Source organism: Nannospalax galili, unplaced genomic scaffold (assembly GCF_000622305.1).
Source record: "Nannospalax galili isolate Female #2095 unplaced genomic scaffold, S.galili_v1.0 scaffold653, whole genome shotgun sequence".
Lineage (NCBI taxonomy): Eukaryota > Metazoa > Chordata > Mammalia > Rodentia > Spalacidae > Nannospalax > Nannospalax galili.
Window position 1 is genome coordinate 1,715,524 of NW_008334077.1, and position 22,792 is coordinate 1,738,315.

At 48.0% G+C, this 22,792-nt stretch overlaps 1 protein-coding gene across 2 annotated transcripts; it reads left to right on the forward strand.

The window, feature by feature from the left end:
- The first annotated feature begins 41 nt into the window (after positions 1 to 41).
- Positions 42 to 14,586, forward strand: Mrpl14 (mitochondrial ribosomal protein L14). Of its 2 annotated transcripts, none has more exons than XM_008829053.3 (3): positions 42 to 167; positions 11,223 to 11,313; positions 14,076 to 14,586. In XM_008829053.3, exons 2-3 carry the CDS (start codon positions 11,243 to 11,245, stop codon positions 14,440 to 14,442), a joined length of 438 nt encoding a protein of 145 aa, XP_008827275.1. In that variant the 5' UTR covers positions 42 to 167; positions 11,223 to 11,242; the 3' UTR covers positions 14,443 to 14,586. The 2 variants fall into 2 exon arrangements, with proteins under 2 accessions (XP_008827275.1, XP_029417459.1); XM_029561599.1 differs by lacking the exon at positions 42 to 167 and adding an exon at positions 233 to 270.
- The last annotated feature ends 8,206 nt before the right edge of the window (positions 14,587 to 22,792 follow it).

The following is a 22,792-nucleotide window of genomic DNA, read 5'->3' on the forward strand; positions in this document are numbered from 1 at the left end:
GGAGGGGGGCAGAGGGGGCGGGGCTACCATCGGGCCCACCTCCCACGCCGGCATACGTAAAGGCTGCGCGCGCACTCGTAGATCTCCGCCAGCACGCAGGCGCAGGCCGCGGGGCGGGGTTTAGACAGCGGGGCCCTCCGCGGGAGATTCCCGGGCCGCGAGTGCGGGTATGATGGGGCGTAGGGGGCACCTCGCTGCTGGTCCTCTTCTCTTCCTTTCTCTGCTGCAGCTGGGGAGGCGTGCTCTCCGGGGGGCGGTGGATGAGGACAGGTCAGAGGGGTCCCCACAGGACGTGAGGCCTCGGATCTGGACCCTCCCGTCTTCCCTTCCCCTTGGTCTGCGGGGTGTCCTCGAGGTTTCTGCCCCCACCCCGCCGCCGCGTCCTGGTGCACTCACCTGCCCAAGTCGGGATGCGTACGTGGAACCTGGGGTGGCGGGGGTGGGGTGTGTGGGCGCTGCGGTCACGCCTTGGCGCGGTGGCTTTAGTGGCCGGGCGCTCTGGAGTCCTCTCCTGGAGTTTATCTGCTCCTCCCACCTCTTTCCTACTGAGCCTAGAGATGAGTTTGCTGGACGCTTCTGTGTTGTGAGAAGGGAGCCCTTGCTTTCATTTCTGTCACGCTGCAGATTGACTCCTCTGGTCCAGGGGATTCCCTGGTTTCTCAATCCACAGAAAGAGCACCTTGCATTAAGACTGGGAAGACAGAGAGGGAACGGCAGATCGACTCTTTGTATACAACCTCAAATACAGGACCAACACCACCTTGTTTAATTTTGGGTTCCTCGAGGGGATAAAGAGGAAGATTTTTTTTTTTTTTACACTGGGCAATAAGTAAACTTTGCCACATTAAGAAGTTAAGGGGCCGAATTTGTCGGGTTCCCAGAGCAGGGATAGAGTCACCTTGGGTTACTTGGGAAATGCTGGCACCCAGGGCTTTGCAGTCATGGCTGCAGAAACACAACGTCAGTGTGTCTGTTGTTTGTGAACTTTGCAGTTGTTCATTTGTGTTGGAGGAACTTAACTGTAAGATTTGGTCTGTCCCAGTGTCTTTCAAACTGTGAGTACCATGAGTGACTAAATCAGTTTGGTAGGATCATGGCCATTTCAAAAAAGAAACAAAATATCTAATGGTGTTGCACTTACAGTAAGTAGTGTGTCTTGGCACGTGCTCCAGGTACACACACGGGAATGTATTAGGTGCTGTACACTGTTTCTGTGGGTCACAGAAAAAGTTTGGAAAAGTGTTGATCTCCTAGATACCTCTTGGCTTCCTCAGCTTGAGTTTGTAGTCAGTTCAGATGGTGAAGACGCAGTTGGTAATACTAGTAATTGCCAGTGATGCACCCTGACAGGAGGTTGGCATCTGGGTGCAATGAGGCTTGCTTGTCATCCTAGCATCTGGGAAGTGTAGGCAGGAGTTAAGACCATCCCTAACTGCTTTGGAAGTTTGAGGCCAATTTGGGATTACTAGAGACCCTGTCTCAAACAAAAACAGACATACAAAAAAGCCAACCCCCTCCTAAACACAGATTTTGTTAGAGGTAAGAAGGTGGGGGTGTAGCTGTGTCTGTAGGCTGCCTAGTGGTATGGGTTCTGGGAAGTTGCATTGGGTAGGATGGAAAGGGGTCTGTTGTAATGTTTTTAGGGTTCTCTCTTTTACCCCTAGAGCTTCTTACATGTGTATTTCCTGTGAAACTTTTACAGAGTGTCTTCGTTTCATAGTTATAAAACTAGTGTGACCCACCATATGGCATAATAAAATTCACTTTGTGGCCAAACAGCATTGGTAATGGGTATCTGGAAGATGGAAACGGAGGGCATGGTAATGTGATTGTGGGACCCTGGAGGATTACTGGAAGGCCTTTCTGAATTATTATTAAATTAAAAGGTAACACAGGGGGCTGGAGAGATGACTCAGTGGTTAAGAGCCTGGCTGCTCTTGCAGATGACTCAAGCTTGGTTCCCAGCAACCTAACAACTGACGCTATATCCAGTTCCAGGAGATCTAACACCCTCCTCTGGTCTCTGTGGGCATTGCATGAATGGGCACGCTTACATACATACACTCATACATATAAATTTTTTAAAATTAGTTAATTGATTTTAAAAAGTAACACAGCTGTGACTCTGAGCATGTGGGTTCCTGAGCAGTTTCCACCTGTGCCTCATGGTCACCGCCTGTGTTAACCATCAGTGTTAACGTTGATAACCAGTGTGCAAGAGAGGCCCGGACTTGGGGCTTTCAGTGTGTTCTGGGTCAGGAAAGATGCTGACCCAGCAGGAGATGCAAGGAGCTTATTATTCACTAGGGAAATAAAGAGGAGGAAAGTCCCCCGTTGAAAACTTTTAAAAGTCAATTATGTCCTTGAAATGAGAGGAAGCACTTTTCTGTGTCTAAGCTAAGATCATGAAGAGGATCTTGGGACACAGTGGAGCTGCTCTGAGATGGAGGAGCGAGGCTGCCTTTCCTGGCCTCATGAAAACAAGCTGTCCCTGTTGGGACAATGCAGAGGGATTCCCCAGTGGAAACGATCCCTTATTTGAGTGAAGCACTTCATTTCCATGTAGCCTTGCTCTTCTCAATGACCCCTGCATAATGCAGTCACTGAGACCTGGAGAAGTGATTTAAAGGTCACAAACTTATTGGAGTCTGGCAGAGAGATGCATTCTACCCAGTAGCATTTCCTCTTTGGTTCTAACCCCATCACCCCCAAAATCCTCTGCACACTGACAGCTCCTTGACCCTGGCTCCTTGCCACTAGCTCAGTTAAGTCCTATAGGAAGGGAATATGAACATGGCTATGTCAACTTTGTCTGGGGAGGTTTGTCCTGAGTTTTACCATGTCAAGACTCTTACTAACTCATTTCTGGGTTATAGGTATTTTCCCATCTGTGATGGAAGAGGGACAAAGCTACAAAAATAGACACTTTAGGTGGGTGTGGTGGGACACACCCATAATCCCAGGACTTGGTCTTGATTTTATCCTCCTGCCTCACCTCCCAAGCACTGGGATTGCGATGCGCCATGGGCCAGCCCCAGCACCTGGACCTTTGAGAGCTTGTGTGGAGAATCTAGCATGGTCCTTCTGTTGGGAGCAGTCATCCTCTTTAACTTAGCTCAAAGCTTAGGGAGGGACACGCATGGAGTGGTGAGGGAAGAAGGGGACACCCCCCTAGTCAGATCAGCCATATCAACCCTGACAACGTATGGGGCAACAGACACCACAGCCAGGTAGCCCTCGAATCCAATCCCAGCATTTAGAAAGTGGAGACAGGAAGACCTACATGAGACCCTGTCTCCAAAAAAAAAAAAAAAAGAACTGTGAATTATCAAATCTAAGAACCAATGCTTGAACAAGGCACACTTTAAACATATTTGATTAAAAACCATGGGTATATTCTTTGTGGACCAAATTGAGATACAAGTTTCTCAGTGGCAGCTGTGGTAGAAATTGTTCCTCAGAGTATTGAGGGATAGTCCTGCTCGTTGGTAGTAAGGCTATGAAAACTCACACCAGAACTGTGAATTATCAAATCTAAGAACCAATGCTTGAACAAGGCACACTTTAAACATATTTGATTAAAAACCATGGGTATATTCTTTGTGGACCAAATTGAGATACAAGTTTCTCAGTGGCAGCTGTGGTAGAAATTGTTCCTCAGAGTATTGAGGGATAGTCCTGCTCGTTGGTAGTAAGGCTATGAAAACTCACACCTGGGTAGGTGAGTCAGCATCATTGTTAGCTCTGTCCTGGGCAATGCTGGGTATAGTCTAGATGATTACTCTGCACTGGTTTTGTTATTTTGTTTTATTTGCTTGATTTTTCTTGTTTTTGGTTTTTTGAGCGTCTCAGGTAGCCCAGTCTGGCCTTGAACTTCTACGTAGCTGAGGATGTCCTTTAATGCCTGATTCTCCTGCCTCAGTTTCCCCAGTGCAGAGATCACTGGTGTGCTTCACCATGACAGACTGAGGCAGCTTTTTATTTCTTGTATTTTTAAAGATTGTGTGACAACCTTGATGAGAAGGGGATGGGGAGAGAAGAACACCTCTGTGTTGAATTTGTTTTATTAGTTGGTAAACAGCTGCTGAGTTGTACCTCTGCCCCTCTGTACTGGTAGGATCAAGCTTGGCCCTGGCCTGGACTTGAGTGCCTTCTAACCCGGGGTGGAGTAGCTGAGTAGTTGTAGCATTTCTGACTTCATTCCTCATCTACAAAATGATGCAAGTCCTTAGCTTGTCCTACTTTTTTCAGACTGTTGCCTTTTCTTATTTGTTTTTCTGTTTCCATTGAGTGCTTAGGAACACCACCAAGGAAAGTCATCTCTGTGAGGATACTTTGAGAATTGCAACATACTCTGTAAAATTAAAGTATACACACAAGAGCTGGAGAGATGACTTAGTGTTAAGAGCACTGGCTGCTCTTGCAGAAGACCCAGGTTCAGTTCCCAGCACCCACATAGAGGGCTAACAACTGTCTGTAACTCCAGTTCCAGGGAATTTGATGCCTCTGTAGGCATTGCATGACACAGGTGCACTTACATACATGCAGGCAAAAGTTGCTCATACACATAAAATATAAAAATAAACCATGAAAGAGAATGGTCCTGGAGGAAAACAGTAATGAATCTTTAAACAACAAACAGAAGTATTGGTTGGTCCAGAATGAAGAAGCTGGTTGGTTGTGTCTCTGTGGGAGGGTGGAAGTCTTTTTTGTGACTCTCCAGAGCTGCCAGCCCTTTGCTTTTCCCTGCTTAACGGTTGGTTGATTGATTGTTTTTGGAGACAGGATTTCATTCTGTAGGGCAAGCTGGTCTGGAATTTTCAGGCTGGCCTTGAATTCATGGCAATCCTCCTGTCTCAGTTTTTGAGTGCTAGAGTTACATCTCTCTCCCACCCCCTGGTGCTGGAGCTCAAACCCTGGATATCATGCATTGTGGGCAAGGGCTCTGCTGCGGAACTGCAATCCCAGTCCAGCATTTGATTTCTTCGTTCTATCCTCTATTCTGTTACATCCTAGCAGAGTCACCTTTAAACACTCATTTATGATTGTGCTTGCCTTTCCCCCCTCTCTTTTCTCTTGAGCCAGTTCCACTGGGAAGGACTTTAAAATGTGTATAACAGGGGCTGGAGAGATAGCTCAGTTAGTAAAGTGCTTACTGTACAAGTATAAGGGATGTGCGACCAATACCCACCACCCATGGAAAAAGTCAGGCATGATGGAGCAAGTTTGTAAGTCCAGTGCTGGGAGGTGGAGACAGGAGGATCCCTGGGGCTCACCAGCCAGCCTAGCCTAATTTGCCAGCACTGGATCTTAGTGACTTTGTCTCAAAACTAAGCTGAATGGCTCCTGAGGAATGACACCTGAAATTGATCTCTGCCAACACACATATTCAAATGCCCCCCCCCACAAAATTAAATTTGAAAAAAATGTATATAACATATCACACCCCTGAAGATTGAAATTTAGATGGAGATAAAATCTAGATTTGTGATACTAAGTCTAATTATGCAGAGAGACCATCTACTGATTACATTGTATTGATATTTAAAACTCAAGTAAACAGGGCTGGCAAGGTGGCTCAGCAGGTAAAGGCCCTGCCAATCAGAAGATCTGAGCACCCACCTGAAGGTGGAAGGGGAGACCTGACTCCACAGAGTTGTCCTTTGGCTTCCACTTGTGCACCATGACATGTGCGTGCGCGCGCGCATGCACACACACACACACACACACACACACACACACAAACAAAATAAAAACCTTCAAGTGATGGTACTTTCTAGCTTTCCACAAAGCATATCACATGTAAGTTCTTCCTTGTTCGTTCTTCTAACTCAGCCTTTGTATATGAAAACTTGCTAAATGAACTCTCCAGCCAGAGTCAAGGACCTGAGTGTGCACATACACACACACACCCCAGCATAGAAATGTTGAACTGCAGGTTGAATTGCAGTTCAGTTCTGTTACACAGTTATGATTCCTGGAGCACTGAATGGGGCTGGTACTGGCCCCTGCCCCCCGCAGAGCGTGCGTTCCAGTGGGACCTGCAGGCGCTGAGCCTGGTGGGACAGCTCACCTGTGTGTCTCTGCAATCCCTTGTCTTTGCAACCCAAAGGAGACCTTACAGTTTAAAGGAGATGGGAAAAGGGCATTCCTCTTAAATGGTATTATTCCCACCTTGCCCCTTAAAGGAGAGGATTTGATTCATACACATGGGAGGATAACGCTTGGTCTTGAACAGGAAGTGACACGAAGGGCAGTCTGTGGCACTGGAATTTTCCAGAGAACCTTAGAATCTACTCTGAGAGTGTTGTAAAGAAGGAAATGCTGAGGTGACTCTCCTGGACAATCTCAAGGTTCTAAATGAAACCCAGCATTTCATGTAGCCCAGGTCTGCTGAGCCCCAGGCCCCGAGGCCGCTGGATAACACCAAGACCCATCAGACTTTCTTTAAAGTCCATTGCTGTCCCGTTGCTCTTCCCTTGTCAGAAGCTGTTATTCAGTAGTAGGTGAAATGCTTTCCAAGGCGGGCAGTATCCACACCAGACTGGGAGATGGTTCCAGGGAGCTGCAGACAAAGCCTGGCCTCCACCCACCTCCAGCACCATCCTGGCATGTGGGGGCTCCTAGAGCAGTTGGCCTGGGAGGTCCTGGTCTCAGTCTCATCCCATACTGGGGGGACTGTTCTGCACTTTTCTGGAGCCTTGAGTGTCAGTGAGAGTCTGCCTCATTTAGTTCCTTCAACAAATATTTATTGCATTCCTACTGTTTTCAGGACCTGAGGCCTTTTACTGGCTTTGAAGAACAGTTGTGTTTTGAGGGACACACGATGTGAGTCTTGCGCTACATGACTCTTGTGCTTTAAGCCCACAGGAATGTCTTTTGTTGTCATTTGGGGCCTGAAGTTGCTATCAGTATCAGATCCATTAAAGCCAGTGAAAGTCATTGAATTGGGCCTTTTCTTGTGAAAATGGAAGTACTCCCTGGAGGCATGACTCCTGTGTTTGAGGGCCACCGAAGTGGAGCTCCTTGTGTGACTCATTCAGATGCCCTACTGCTGTGGGTTACTTTTTGTTTGTGAGTTTAGGGTACTAAGTAGCAGGGAGGAGAATGGGATGGGACAGCCAGAATTCCCTGCATGCTGGACCTGGTAACTTGGTGCCACATGCTTGTGAACCCAGCTACTCTGGAGGCTGAAGCAGAAGGATCTTGAGTTCAAGTGCTGTGTGGGCAACTTTGTGAGATGCTGTCTCGAAAAGTGAAGAGAGGGCTGGGGCTTCAGTTCAGTGGTAGAGGGCTTACCTAGTGTTTGTGAGGCCCTGAATTCAATCCTCGGTACAATAAAATCAATCCAGGGCTGGGATGTGGCTCTGTTAGAGTGCCTCCAGGGCCCTAGGTTGGATGCTTCCAGCACCAAAAAGGAAGTACCCAAGCTTACTCCATGCCTGTGTCTACAGAGTGAATGTTGACTCAGAGACATTTCCACCATCACAAGGGTGTGTCCCCCTTGTGTAGGAGGGTCTGCAGCATCAGTGTAGGATATAGGTGTACCCCTGTGTAGGACAGGCTGCCGCACAGGATACAGAGGTGTCCCCCTGTGTAGGAGGGGCTGCAGCTTTGGAGTCAGGTCAGACTTGAGTGGGCAGAGAGGGGTGTGGGCCTCAGGGGTCACTTGTGAGCAAGGTGCTGGGGAGGCCTTAGTGGACTCCCCTGCAGAATTAGAAGGGGCCTTGTGTGCTGGGGTTTATGATGGTACCCCATCAGGAGGTGTGCTGTGACCTCGGGAGTGGGAATGTGGGCTGTGCCCAACTTATCTTTGACTACCTAAGGAACCCCTGTCCTCTGGGAGTGAGACTGGAGGCCTGCCAGCATCAGATGGCACAGCTTGGCTGGGGTTTGAGGGAGCAGACTGGCTGCTTGTAGAGCCATGGTGGTTTTGTGCCCATTTTTAGTTCTTGCTTAGAGCATGGAGCTCCTCTACCACATCACAGATTGTCTCCAGAATTTAGATTGGCCGTTGGGAGTGTAGCTTGGCTCTGGAGTGCCTGCCAAGTGTGTTCAAGTCCCCGGGTTCAATCCCTGGCACCACAAAACAAACCAAAATCTCTTAGATAGGTTAAAGTGAATCCTCACCAGGTATTGATGTACATTTCAGGGGATTCAGCAGGCACCAAATTGGCTAGAAACAAAATGTACATGTAATGTCAGTATTCTTTTAAAAAACTTTTTTGGATTTTATGTATATGAATGTTTTGTCTGCATGTATGTAAGTGCACCACATGCACGAAATACCTGCAGAGTCCAGAAGAGGGCGTTGGATTTTTGTGGAACTGGAGTTATGGATGGTTGTGAGCTGCCATGTGGGTGCTGTGAACTGAACCTGAGTCTTCTGTAAGAGCAGCCAGTGCTCTTAGCTGCTGAGCCAGCTCTCTGGCCCCCACCCCACAAATTTTCCAGAGGGAAAGTCCGTAATGGGGTAGGTGGTATGGCAGGAGGTGGCTGGACCAGAAAGCTGAGAGCTCACGTCTCATGCAAGGAGCAGAGCTGTGCCAGTATTCTTGATGGAAGAGTGAGTTAACAGTTGGAGAAACATTAATGTTTAAAGCTGCCATGTTTACTCCTGTTTGAGTAAGTGCGAGCGTTCAGGAAGCCAATGACTGTGGCCCCAGTTTCAGCCTTGTCCCTTCTCACTGTGCTGCCTCAGCCAAGTGATTTAACCTCTCAGGGCCTCATTTCCTTTCACAGAACAATGGGGCCAGTAATAATAAGCACTACACAGAATCTTCGTGAGCCTTCAACAGATGACAGTGTGAAGCATTTAGCCTCGTATGCGATGTGTTTTGTAACCACTCTGACAAATGTTCATAAAGAAAATGGAGGGACCAGATAACTCAAAGCCTGAGGGCAGCTGTGTAGGGCAGAGCAAGACGGCAGGATTCAAGGGAATGACCTCAGGCTGGGACTCATCTGCCTTCTGTTTCTGCCCTTGACTGATGGTGAGGCCCTACAAAAACCCCCAAATGTCTCTGTATCTTAGTTTCCTGACAGGCACTGGATACCCAGCCCTGTGCTAGATGCTCTCTATAGCTCATCCCTGGGCCAAACAGTTGGATGACTTGCCCACTAGTTAGTTCTAGTTAGTAAAACTGACCTCTTCACGTGGGAATAAACTGGGATTTGAGGCCAGGTGCTAGTTGACAGGTATTTATGGAATGCCCAGGTATTCCTGTGGAAGCCAATAGGGGATCCCTCCCACCTTTATTAAATAAAGTCTTATCTGAGGTGTTTTGAAGCCTCCCTAAGCAAAACTGTGTGCAAATACTCCAGTGCACAGGTGTGGCTCTCCAGCAGTGGCGCCCTCTGCAGCCAGGCATCTAGGTGCAAGAGCCTGGGTGCAGGCTGTTGGGAGCCCCTGCTGGCTTTTCCTCACCATGCCTAGTGGTGCTCAGGTGACTTCAGTGTTTGTGGGTGCTAGGGAGCAGCGGGCTGAGGTTCTGTAAACTGGTGTCCTGCCTGCAGGAGTTTTTCCATGCTACAGTGCTGTTGGGGAGACTAACCCAAATATAGACTTTGGTCAGTATCTTGGCAAGGGTGGCCTTGGCTCTTCGTTGCCAACCTTGGGCTCTACAGGTGTTCTGGCATTTACATTTGGGGGAAAGGTGATGTAGTGGCAGGCAACTTGGGAAGATGCTTTGGTAATCTACTTTTGTTTTCTCTCCCTTTGGTATTGGGATTTGAACCTAGGGTCTATGTAAGTACCCTGCCCTAAACTATATTCCAAACCCTTTTTGTGTTTTTAAACAATTTTTGGTTTTGGGGCTGGAGAGATGATGGCTCAATGGTTAAGTGCACTGGCTGTTCTTGCAGAGGACCAGGGTTCAAATCCCAGCACCCACATGGTGACTGACAACCATTCATTAACTCCAGTTCCAGGGGATCTGATGGTCTCTTCTGTCCTCAGATGGCACTGCATGACACAAGTACATTTGCATACATGCACACCCTTACACATAAAAATACAGCATTAAAAAAATTTTTTTTGGTTTTGATGTATTTGTTTTTACTTTGTGTGTATGAGTGTTTTGCCTACATATATGTAAGTACACCACATATGTGCAGTGCCCATGCAGACCAGAAGAGGGTGTCAGGTACCCTGGAACTGGAATTCGGGATGGTTGTTAGCTGTCACGTGGATGTTGGAAACTGAACCCAGGTTCTCTGCAAGAGCAGCTACTAAACCATCACTCCAGTCCCATGTTTGTTTTTAAATGTAATTCCTTTTTTAAAAAAAATTTAATTTTTTTATGTGTATGCGTGTATTGCCTGCATGTAAGTAAGTGCACCTGTGTTGCATGCAATGCCTGCAGAGGTCAGAAGAGGCTGTTGGATTCCCTGGGACTGGAGTTATGGACAGTTGTTAGCTGCCATGTGGGTGCTTGGATTCGAACCCGGGTCTTCTGCAAGAACAACCAGTGTTCTTAACCGCTGAGCCATCTCTCCTGCCCCTAAATGTAATTCCTTTTTAAAAACTTTTTTGAGGCAGGGTCCTATGTGGCTCAGGCTGGCCTGGAGCTCTCTGTGTAGCACAAGTCTTGAACTCCTCATCCTGCCTCAACCTTCCAACTGCTAGGATTATAGGTTTGAGCTACCATACCTGGTCTTAAAGTTTTTAATAAAAAGGACTTGGTAAGTTGCCCAGGCCAGCCTACAACTTACTCTGTAGCCTAGCCTAGCCTGGTGTTGAACTTGGAAATTCTCCTGCCTCAGCCTCCTGAGTAGTTAATGATTACAGGCCTGTGCCACCAGGCTTGGCTCATCCTCCTCCTTTTAGGAACTTAAAGTGGGTTTCAGAAGGCACCCAAGCGTCAACAAAGGGAAATGGCAGTTTAGTGGCCCTCTTAGGAAGTAGTGGCCACTCAGGAGCACCAGAGGACTGGTGTTTTCTGCTGCCTGTGGAAGTGAGGAGCCCTTGCTCTGTGCTGGTTTGTAACAGCAGAGCTGCTGAGGGCTGGCCCAGTGTCCTCACCCTAGTGAAAAGGTGACTCAGCAGAACTGGGAGCTAGAGTTCTATCTAATCATCATCGGTGTATCTTTTAACCACTAAGATTTATATTTGGTGACTAATGATCTTGTGGTACACCATCTCCCCCCCAAATCCCCAAAGAAAACTGACTGTGAGTAAGGACTGTGCTTGACAATCCATCTTTGTTTCCCTTTTCCTGCAGGTTTGCCATCTTGGGATCCCATGATTGTCCCACCTGGGCTCTGGGGCCCCTTGGCCCATGCCAGCAGAGTGCTCACCCAGCGTGGCTTCAGGTAGCTTTGCAGGTTGAGTTCTTAAGAAGTGTCCCCTTGTGCAGGCCTCCATTGGGCTGAATCCTGTGCTGACTAGAACAGGAGAGAAACTCAGAGAGGTGCCATGGGTTTAGGGAAAGCTAAAGGAATCAGCTGAGCTGGGTTTTGGTCAGGGTGGGGGAGGGGAGATGGGCCAATAGGTGAGGATTCCATCTGGGGTGCCATAGGGAGTGGCCTGTGGGGGAACTCCTGCTCTCAGTCCCTGCCAAATTCTTAGAGTGACAACTCTTGGTCCTGTCATTCCCCAAGGCTTTAAAATCCCCTTTAAAAAAATTGTTGGTTAGCCCAGTGTGGTGACCCACACCTTTAGTCCCAGCATTTGGGAGGCAGAGGCAGGTCTCTCTTTCTGAGTTCAAGGCCAGCCTGGAATAGTGAGTTCCAGGCCAGCTGAAGCAACAGGGAGACCCTGTCTCAAAAAGACAAAAAAAAAAAAATTGTTACTTATTTAGAGTGTGTGTGTGTGTAGGCACATGTGCCAATTTCAGGAATTGGTCTTCTTCTACTCTGTAGAGCCCGAGGACCAAATTCTGGTGGTTGGGCTTGGTGGCAGGCACCTTACCCACTAACCCTACTGATTAACCAGTTCACTAACCTGAAACCCATTTTTTCTTTTTTTGTCTGTTTTGAAACAGGGTCTCCCTGTAGCCCCAGATAGCTTGGAACTTACTATGTAAGGCAGGGCGTGGTGATGCACGCCTTTAATCCTAGTACTTTGGAGGCTAATCTGTATTGAGTTCAAGGCCAGCCTGGTCTCCATAGTGAGTTCCAGATCAGCCACGGCTACATAGTGAAATTGTTTTGGAGACTGAACCAACAGTCTCCAGCCCTTTCTTTACATTTTATTTATTTATTTATTTTTATTTTTTAGACAGAATCTTATTATATAGCCCTGGCAGGCCCAGAACTGGTGATGTAGACCAGGCTGGCTTCAAACCTGTGGTGATCTTCCTTCTGCTTCCTGGGTGCTGGGATTGCAGGTGTATACCATGACATCCCTACATTACTTTTATTTTGAGACATACTCTCACCAAGTTTCCCAGGCTGACCTTGAACTCACTCTGTTGTCCAGGCTGGCTTTGAACTTGCTGTCCTCCTGCCTCAGCCTCCCAAGTAGCCAGGATTACATTCTTATACTACCAAGACCAGCAAAACTTCCTTTTAATTAGAAAAACAGTCCATGCTTGTTAGCAAAAACCTGAAGCATGGCAGAAGTATGCACCCTCTCTTTTCCTTTTAGACATCCAGCCAGCATGGGCCCCATCCGACCTGTAGTACCCTGCCATTGAACCCACATGCCACTCACCTTTACTGAGCTCTGCCTAGGGCTGATCATGCATAGATGAGTAAGAATTGCTTCTAGTGTGAAAGAGTTCTCATGGTAGGCGGTAGACATGACCTTGAAGCAACCAACACTAAGAAAATATGATGAGAGCTGGTAATATGGCTCAGTGGGTAAAGGCACTTGCAGCTAAGCCTGATTACTGATCCCCAAGACCCACATAATAGGAATGAACCAACTCCTGCCAAGTTGTCCTCTGACTCCACATGTGCACTGTGGCAATTGTGCACTCACCCACATGCAATCAATAAATGTAATTTTAAGAAAGTTTTAAGAGGAGAAATATGGTAAACAATAATACTAGAGCAAATAGAGGTTTGCTGAGTGCTTTGTCAGGTCTGGTGCTGGAGCTGCTAAGGGGGGAGAAAGGGAAGGGAGGGTGCAGGGTACAGGGAGAGAGTCTTTGGAAAAGCCATTCCCTGGGTAGGAACAGCAGTTGCAGTGGACGGGGGTGACTTGCAGGTCGTGGGACCTCTTGAGGGTACAGTGTATATAGGACTGTTGGGTGGAGCTCTGGAGAAGAAAATACAGGACTAGAGCAAAGGAGAGACATGAACCTGGAGATGGAATTTACTAATTGACTGTGACGGGAATGTAGAAAGAAGAGGTGCTGGGAGGTCCTGGGATTGTACTGGAGAACACCAACATTGGGTGGGGGTGTTGAATGTCAGGCACTCTAAAAACAAAACCCTTTTTCAATGGCATGGTGGTGTGGGTGCCACAAGCTCTAGCCACATCTTCCCATCTTTGGAGGCTGGGGCAGGAGGATGACTTGAGTTCAGGACTTTGAGACCTGTTTGGGCAAGATAGAACATGCCATTTCAAAAAAAAAGCAAGACCCCCTTGCTAGTATCAAAAGGCTGTTATCTTGGCTGTTTCCAGTTTCCCTGGACATTGTGTCAGGAGACTCCCTGACAGAGTCCTCAGGCTCCCAGACACGCAGGTGAGAAGAGTCTGGAAGGAGTGCCCCTGGGAAGCAGGTTCTGCCGGATCGGCAGGGCGGAGGCTTGCCCACAGAGATTCGTTTAGCCCTCCATAGGCTATAAGCAAAGGCTGCCACAAAGTTTGTTGTCACAGAAAAAATGCATTCTTGACACACAGTACCAGCTCTTGGTTTATGAGAGAGGGTCTCACTGTTGCAGACTGGCCACAGGCTTGTGATCTTCCTGCCTCCAGCCTCTTGAGTGCTAGGCTTGCAAGTGTGCATCAGCATGCCTGTCGTAGAGGCTCTTAATTACAAGGAAATGGGTACAGTTTAGTTTTCATAAACCCTGACTTTGTGTTGCAGTGTGTGTCTGTATGTGTGGCTGACTGACCTTCTCTGAGGCCTGTGCCTGAGACCCAGAGACATGCAGGTCTTAGACTGTCTTTTCTTTCTCACCAGTACCTCTGGGAGCCTTGGCGCAATCCAGAAGATGACTCGGGTGCGCGTGGTGGACAACAGTGCCCTGGGGAACACTCCATACCATCGTCCTCCTCGGTGCATCCACGTCTATAACAAGAATGGGGTGGGCAAGGTGGGAGATCAGATCCTGCTGGCTATCAAGGGTCAGAAGAAGAAGGCTCTCATCGTGGGGCATCGCATGCCTGGCCCCCAGATGACCCCCAGGTTTGACTCCAACAACGTGGTCCTCATTGAGGACAATGGGAACCCTATAGGGACCCGAATTAAAATACCTATCCCCAGCAGCCTGCGCCGGAGGGAAGGCGAGTACTCCAAGGTGCTGGCTATTGCTCAGAACTTTGTGTGAACACAGCTACACTTGGGCCACAGGGACTCAGTGAGCCAAGCAGCTCCAACAACAAGACCTGGTGGGAGGGATCGGGGCCACACAGCCATTCCCTCCCTGTGTAACAGTGTCCTGGAACAGAATAAATGTCTTAGTGCATGTTTTCTTCTGTGCTTTCTGGGATGTGGTCATTAGATAAGTGATTTTGAAGCAGTTGAACACTGGACTCCAGCAGTGACCTGGGCAGCTAACAACACTGGGCCTATGTGGTGACTCAATGACAGTTTATTTTCTCTGGCTGGCCTCCTTGGGGGATGGAGGGCACCCTCAGTGTCTTTAATAGAATCTCATAGACTCACAAATTCATTGGTTTAAGATACTGTGGGCACTTTTTAAACTGTCTTGATAGCCTCTGAGAGGCCAAGGAGAGTGACAATCTTGGGCTTGGAGGTCAGACTGCCTGGGTCTGAATCCCAGGGCCACCACTTACCACCTTGTAATGTTGGGCAGGTTAGTTTCCTTCTCTTTGCCTCAGTGTCCCCAGCTGTCAAATGGTGATATGATAATGGTGGTTACTTGATGTGATTGATGTGAAGGTTAAAAGCTGGTGGCTGAGCATTTGGAGCAGTTCCTGGCAGCAGGAAGCACTCTAGATATTAGCTGTTTCCTCTATCGTGACTGCATGTACCAGCTCTGGAGGAACAAAGGTGAGAGAAGGCAGGTGTGGCTGTCCTGGAGCTCACAGTGTCACAGGATATCCACACAAGTCTAGTAATTCCTCCAACAAATGCTCTAGCAGAGTGTAACAAGGGTTTCTGATAAAGGGTTAGACTTGCAGTGGGGTATAAGGTACCCCAGAGAAAGCTGCCTCCACCAGTCTAAATGGGTATGTGCTAGAAGCCAAAATGAGGCTTATCTGGGGGGCTGGGTGGAGTGGGGACTGGGAACGGGGAGGAGACATTCTCTGGACATGGAATGCACACCCTCTGGACCGCATGGGGGTGTACACAGCTGTGAATAATTAGTGAACGGGTACATTTTCATGGATCTCGTACTCTAAAGGAGTGGGCATTAGCTTTGTGTGTAGGGGGGTGTTGCAGGTTGAGGGAAGAAAGAGTGCACAGGCCCTGGGGTTAGTACAAGGGCCTGGAGGGAAAAGCCAGTGTAAATGGCAGAGGAAGAGGAGTGTGGTGAGGGATGAGACTGTATCTGTCAACTTTACTGTAACAAATGCCAGATCAGCCTATAATGAGAAAAGGTTGACTTTGGACACCTCTGGAAGTCCCAGCCCTGGATGGACTGACCTATTGCTTTGGGGCCTGTGGTGAGGCAGTCCATGGTGGCAGGGGAACGGATGGGGCCAGGGGGGGTCAGCAAAGCTGCTTACCTCATGGCCTGGAAGTGAGAAAAGGAAGAGACTGAAGTCCCTCCATGCTTTTGATGTTCACACCTCCAGTAGCTAGACTGTGGCTCAGTAGGCCCACCTTTTAAAGGTTCCCAATAGTACTTCAGGCTGGAGACAAAGCCTTTAACATGTGAGCCTTTGGGGGACAGTCTGGATCTAAGCCACAGCCAGTCAGGAGAGGAGACTTTCCAGGGCTAAGCCCTGGGAAGTAGGCTTTTCTTTTTTCTTTCTTTCTTTTTTTTTTTTTTATAACCCCAGCTGGCCTGGAACTCACTATGTAGACCAGGTTGGCCTGGAACTCACAGAGATCCACCTGCCTCTGCCTCCCCAGTGCTGGAATTAAAGGCATGCGCTACCATGCCTGGCTACAAGCAGGCTTTTCTTATCCAAAGGCATTGGAATGTACTTGCAGGATATTTAGCAAAGAGCCAAGGTGGAGAGGAGGTTGGTTTTACTCAAGGTGGTCTGGAGGAGGCCAGAATGTGCAGTTCTTGTGCAAGATGCTACTGTGGACTAGGGTTGAGTTGGAAGTAGATGCCTTGAGGGGCAGGTGACTGGACTTGGCAGTGGGCTAATATGGTGGGGAAGATCAAAGATGGGTCCAGGATTTCTAGGTTCTACTTCTAGCATGGCTGATCAGGCTAAACACTGAGCTAGGATGCTATTGGAGAGGTCTGAGGGTCTGGGGGGGATGTGGTAGTGGGTAGGTGAGTGGTTGTGGTTTTGAGATGCTAAGCAGGTATCTGGGTATAAATAGTCTTATAGTCGCAGTGTACTTTTGAAGACATTCAGGTGTGTGCATATTCTTGATGATTCACAGGATTTGTGAAATGCCTAGTAGTCTTATTTTTCAGGCCAGGACAGAGTTTCAGAAGTCACATGGGAAAGCCAGATCCAATGATTTCCAATTCAGGATCTTCCCATGGTATCCCTGGCTTTCATTGTTGCTATTGATGAGTGTTGACTCCTACCAGCTGTGACTACAGGCTGCATTCTGGTTCTCTCAGCACATCTCAGGAGGCTTCAGCCTTCCTGGATGTGGAGGCAGAGGCTCACATAGCTAGTGTCTTCTAGCCCCAGGGTGCTTAGCTCCTAGGGCTAACTTAAGCTTGCTTCAAGGGACTCTGGGTATTTGGGGAGTTCACTCCTTACCCCCATCTGGCCTTCGGAGGGGCTGGTGCAGTGTGGATGCCATTCTGGGCTGCAGGGGTGGACCAGCTGTAGAGGAGCACTCAGCAGCACCATCCTGTTCTGCCAGTATGAATTTGCAGCCTCGGCAGCTGGGATTTAGTGTGCTGTCTGCTACCTCGGGAAGGCCACCTGGCTGGGGAGGCAGAGACCCTGGCCTGGGGCAAAGAAAAGGAGGAATTATCTTCAGCCTGACACAGCCTGCTCCTCTCTCTGCTTAGACCTTTGCTCCTCCAGGGCAGCTGGGCCTGGACTACCTTACAGTCTTCTCTGGTCACTTGCTTTCTTGGAGTTGAGCCCTCCCCTTCCTCTGCCCTTAGCCATGTGCTTTCAGGATGCTGGCTGCTCTCCTGCACCCCCTCACCTGCCTCCTTGCAGTGAGGTTCATCAGAGTCCTTTGAGTGACTGTCCTTGCTGTCCCCTCTGTGTCCCTGTGGACTTAAGCACTCCTCCCAAGGTGTTCTGTGCTGACCACTGGAAACCTGTGGTTTCAACACAGCCGAGTGGCCAGGGCCCGTGACGAAGGCTCTTGGAACACACTGCCCAGAATAGCCCAAACCTTGCTGCCCTTCCAACTGTCCTATCACTTTGCAAACGGAGATCTCATTTGCTGCCTCCCCCTGCACACACCCGCAGTCACTACAGCTTTCTTTGCTCATGAAATATTTATAATCACAGATTATGTTTCCCTGGGAGTATAAACTTGCTTTTGTTTTTTTCCCCTCCTGTGCCCTTAAGAAGCTGCCCCTGACAGGCTGAAGGGCCTCTCACGTTCGTGGATCTCCCCAGAGTCAATGACTTTGCTGATGTCGGGTTCACCCACGGTCGGACTCTGCCACATCACTGTGGAAGAACAGTGTTGGAAAGGGGCTCCTAGATTGGCAGCTGCAGATGGGAACCTATCACTACTGAGCTGTGTGTCTCTGGGCAAGCCACAGCCTTGGGCTCAGGGAGCTGGAGCTTATAGTATGATGACTTGGTGCTCAGGAGGCTGGTTAGGGTTAGGGTAGTAGTTGAGGCTGACACTGACTACAACCCTCACCCCAGCCACCCTGAAAGGTGTGCCTATAGTAGCAGATGGGGACCTTGCTAAGCGCACAAGCAGAGGCCATCTTGCTACTAATGCTCCTGAAGCCATCTGTCTCTGGTGGGGGTGGTAGTCTCTCCTGACACCCAAAATTCCATCAGCCCTACCCCTGTACTGATACAGGGTCTTACTCTGTAGTCTAGGCTGACCTGAAACTCCCTATATAGACCAGGCTAGCCTTGAACTCCTGGTAAGCCACCTACCTCGGCCTCCTGAGTGCTGGGATTACAGGTGTGTGCTGCCACACCCAGCTCAGGCTGAGAACTCCTTTTGGTGAATAGCTCACTGTACTAGAGTCGAAGCTTAACTGATACTCTATATCTGTACCTGCATTCTTTTCCTTCCATTTTGTAATTCAACCTTTAAAAAAAGAAAAAAACGGTGGGATTTTGTTTTATTCTTTCCCATCTTCATGGTTATGGATCATGATTTAGTTCCCAGCCTTTTGGACACATTTTTGCTAAACTGTGTCACTAAATCTGAGTGATTTCCCAGTGTATCCGGCCTTCTTGGGATGAAAAGGAATGATAAGTTTGCTTAACATGTTCGGGGGCAGGGATGACCTCCTGTCATCTGCTTGACAGTATTGACAAGCTGTCTATCTCCTAAGATGTACCACAGGCTTTTTGAAAAAGAAAAACTTAGTTTAAGAATTTCACAAGAGTTCTTGCATAATTGGGATACCCTTGGATATTATGAAACCTGAGTGGGTGAGTGATTTGAGGCCCAATATTTACATGTCAAATACAGGTAACCCTCAGTCAATCAGGACTGAGGGTCTGGCTGGTGATCACAGCTGCCCTGCCCACTTGTGCCATGGGCTTCGTGTTGATTTTGCCTTACTGCCCAGGAGCCGCCTGGGATAGGAAGAGAAGGGAAGAGCTTCTCACCCAGGTGTCAGCCTTATCAAGAGCTGCCATACTTAGCTTCCAGTGGATTTGCAGGCCTGGGAGTGGGCTGTGCTGCCCTTTTTCTGACTAACTCAGCTGATGCCTTCCTGGCTAGTCACATCTGGTGTCCAGAAAGGGGAGGACACACAGGAGCCAGGGGCGGGGGAGCATTTCTATGTCTATATGCCTCACTGTGCAGCATTCTTAAACAACTACATCAACTCAGTTTGCTGCCAGCAGTGGTGTAAGGGTTTCTGGGGAAACAGAATGAAGCCCTTGCTTGAATTAAGTTTTCAGGGTTCTTTTTGGAGCTTGTTTCTCCAGACTGGGTCCCCATACCTGAGGATAGTGATATGTTTTCCAGTTAATCCAAACAAGTTTTGCTGCAGACCTCCCAGACCACAGGCCTCCTTTGTACTTGAATTGTTTGCAGAAAGCTCGTGTTTTGTTTTTAAATATTTTATTACTTTTATTTTATGTGTATGAGTATATTTCCTGCATGTATGTAAGTGTACCCTTGTGCAATGCCCACAGACATCAGAAGAGGGCATTACAGACATGTGATGTCTCTATGTGGGTGCTAGGAATTGAACCTGGGTCCTCTGTAAGAACAGCCAGTGCTCTTAACCACTGAGCCATCACTCCAGCCCCAAATGCTTGTGTTTTTATGTTTTTAAATTTTTATTTATTTATTTATTTTTATGTGTGTGTTTGCCTGAATGTGTGTGTATGCACTATGTACATGCCTGGTGCCCGAGGAGACCAGAAGAGAGCATTAAATCCCTGGAACTGGAGTTATAGACAGTTGTGAGCCTCCATGTGGGTGCTGGGAGCTGAACCTGGGTCCTCTGCAGAAGCGTCATCTCTCTATCCTCACATATATGTATTTAAAAAGTCATACTGGGAGCCAGGCATGATGGTACAGGCCTTTAATCCCCGCACTCAGGAGGCAGAGGCAGGCAGATCTCTGTGAGATCCAGGCCAGCCTGGTCTCCATAGGGAGTTCCAGGCCAGCTGGGGCTACAGAGAAACCCTGTCTCAAAAAAGACCCCCCCTCAAAAAAGTCATGCTGGGCCAGCCAGGTGGCTCAGTGGGTAAAGGCTCCTGATGCTAAGTCTGATGACTTGAGTTCAATCCTTGGGGCCTACGTGTTGGAAGGAGAAAACTGACTCCTACTGGTTGTCCTTTAACCTCTACATGCTCACTGTAGCACTCCAGTTCAAACACAGACATACACATGTAATTTTTAAAAGTCATGCTGAGATACTTAGGGGGAAAAATGGTATGATGTCTTAAAAAGTCATCTGTGGCCGAGCGTGGTGGTGCATGCTTTTAATCCCAGCACTTGGGAGGCAGAGGCTGGTGGGTCTCTGTGAGTTCAAGGCCAGCCTGGTCTACATAGTGAGTTCCAGGACATCTGGGGCTACAGGGAGACCCTGTCTCAAAAAGACCCAAAAAAAAAAAAAATACTGAGAATGGAACCAAACCTGCACTTGAAATGTGCACCCGCCAGGCATCCCCAGATAGGCCTGAACGTGCAGACGGCACTGGCTGATGGGAACAAACAGTGCCGACAGGAGCCAGAAGCCCACATCACCCTAGCTTCCATCTCTACCTCATCTCCCCATCCCTCTCACATGACCTGGGCTTGAGCTATTCCTTCTTCCTGTTCAGGGATGTGAGGCTACTATTCTGTAAACATTTCTGTTCACATTTAAGGTGAGGTTTTTTTTTTTAATTTATTTTTTTATGTGTATGCATGTATTGCCTGCATGTAGGTAAGTGCACCTGTGTCGTGCAATGCCCACGGAGGTCAGAAGAGGCTGTTGGATCCCCTGGGACTGGAGTTACAGACAGTTGTTAACTGCCATGTGGGTGCTGGGATTCGAACCTGGTCTTCTGCAAGAACAACCAGTGTCCTTAACTGCCAAGCCATCTCTCTAGCCCCAAGGTGAAGTTTTTTAAAAAAATTAAAAAAATATTATTTTTATTTAATGTGTAGGTATGTTTTGCCAGCATGTAGTTAAGTGCACCACGTGTGAAATGCCCTGAGGAGGCCAGAAGAGGGCGTTGGATCCTCTGGTCTTATATAGCCCAGGCTAGCCTCAAACTTCCTATATAGCCCAGGGTGACCTTGACTTTCTGATCTTCCTGCTTTCGACACCCAAGGGCTGGGATTACAGGTGTGTACCTCTACACCCAGTTCTTTGACTCTCAATTTAGGAACCCAGCGTAGGGTTGGCATTCAGGCATTTGCAGAGTGTTAAGTGCTTGTGCTACCCATTTCCAAAGAGATTGTTACCCCGTGGACTTCGCCCCACTGGCTGAGTGCCTGGGGCTTCCTACTCCTGAGGTGTCTTCCCATGCCAAGTCTAGACTGATAGCCCAGCTAAACTGGAGTCTGCATTTATGTGTAAAGAATCGATGTGTTTCTTGGTGAGAACCTTTGATGTAGTGTGGTATTTTGGTTTTAACTTTGATGTGTCTCCCATGACTAGATGAGGAAGAAAAGGGAACTTTTAACTGAAAGCTAACTACTTTCTTTTTTTCTTCTCTTTCTCCCTCCTCTCCTTCCCTCTGTCCCTTCCTTCCTTCTTTCCTTACTTTGCCTTCATTTATTTATTTATTTATTTATTTATTTTTGGTCTTTTTGAGACAGGGTCTCCCGTAGCCCCAGCTGTCCTGGAACTCACTATGTAGGCCAGGCTGGCCTTGAACTCACAGAGATCTGCCTGCCTCTGCCTCCTGAGTGCTGGGATCAAAGGCATGCGCCACCACACCTGGCTTACTTTGCCTTTTTTATTTTTAGTACATCCATTTATTTTTGTGTGTACATGTATGGGCTTGTGAGTGTCACTATACGTATATGGAGGTCAGAGGACAACTTGCAGGAGTTGGCTCTCTCTTTCTGCCATAGGAGTCTTAGGGACTGAACTCAGGTCATCAAACTTTGTGACCAGTACTTTTATCCCCTGATCCATCTCTCCAGCTCTGCTTTGATCTTTTTATTTATTTTTATTTTTATTTTATTTTATGTATGCATGTATTGCCTGCATGTAGGTAAGTGCACCCGTGTCGTGCAATGCCCGCAGAGGACAGAAGAGGCTGTCGGATCCCCTGGAACTGGAGTTAGGACAGTTGTTAGCTGCCATTTGGGTGCTGGGATTCGAACCCAGGTCTTCTGCAAGAACAACCAGTGTTCTTAACCGCTGAGCCATCTCTCCAGCCCCTCTGCTTTGATCTTTTAAGACAGAGTCTCATGTAACTCATGCCAGCTTTGAACTTGTTATATAGCAATAATAACCTTTAGCTCGTGATCCTTCTGCCTCCATCTCCCAAGGCATACACCACCACAACTTGCTAAAACTGACTACTTTCTTTTCTAAATTTAAATACTGTATCCTATCCTAAACTTGGTTTCAGTTACAGAGAAATTGCTATGATCAAATGATCTGGCAGTGATAGGCAAGATGTTACAAGATGGTCTGTGAGGTACTTGTTTCTTTCTGTGACGGTTCGAAGGGGAACCTCAGGCTGTGTGTCAGATGAATGGGAGGGCAGAAGGGAACTAAAACAGCTCCATCCTCAGCTCAAGTCAACTGGGTTTACATGGTGTCTTTGGAAGCTAATCAGCAGTCCTCAGGCTCAGGCAGGGGACAGACAGAAAGCAGAAAAGAAAAAGGAAGCATTGTCCCAGAAGGGACATGACATGGTGTCACCACAAGTTGGGTTCAGTGTTCTTCAGTTTTCCAGTGTTTTGCCTCCATGTATGTATATGGACCAGGTGCATGCAGTGTCTAT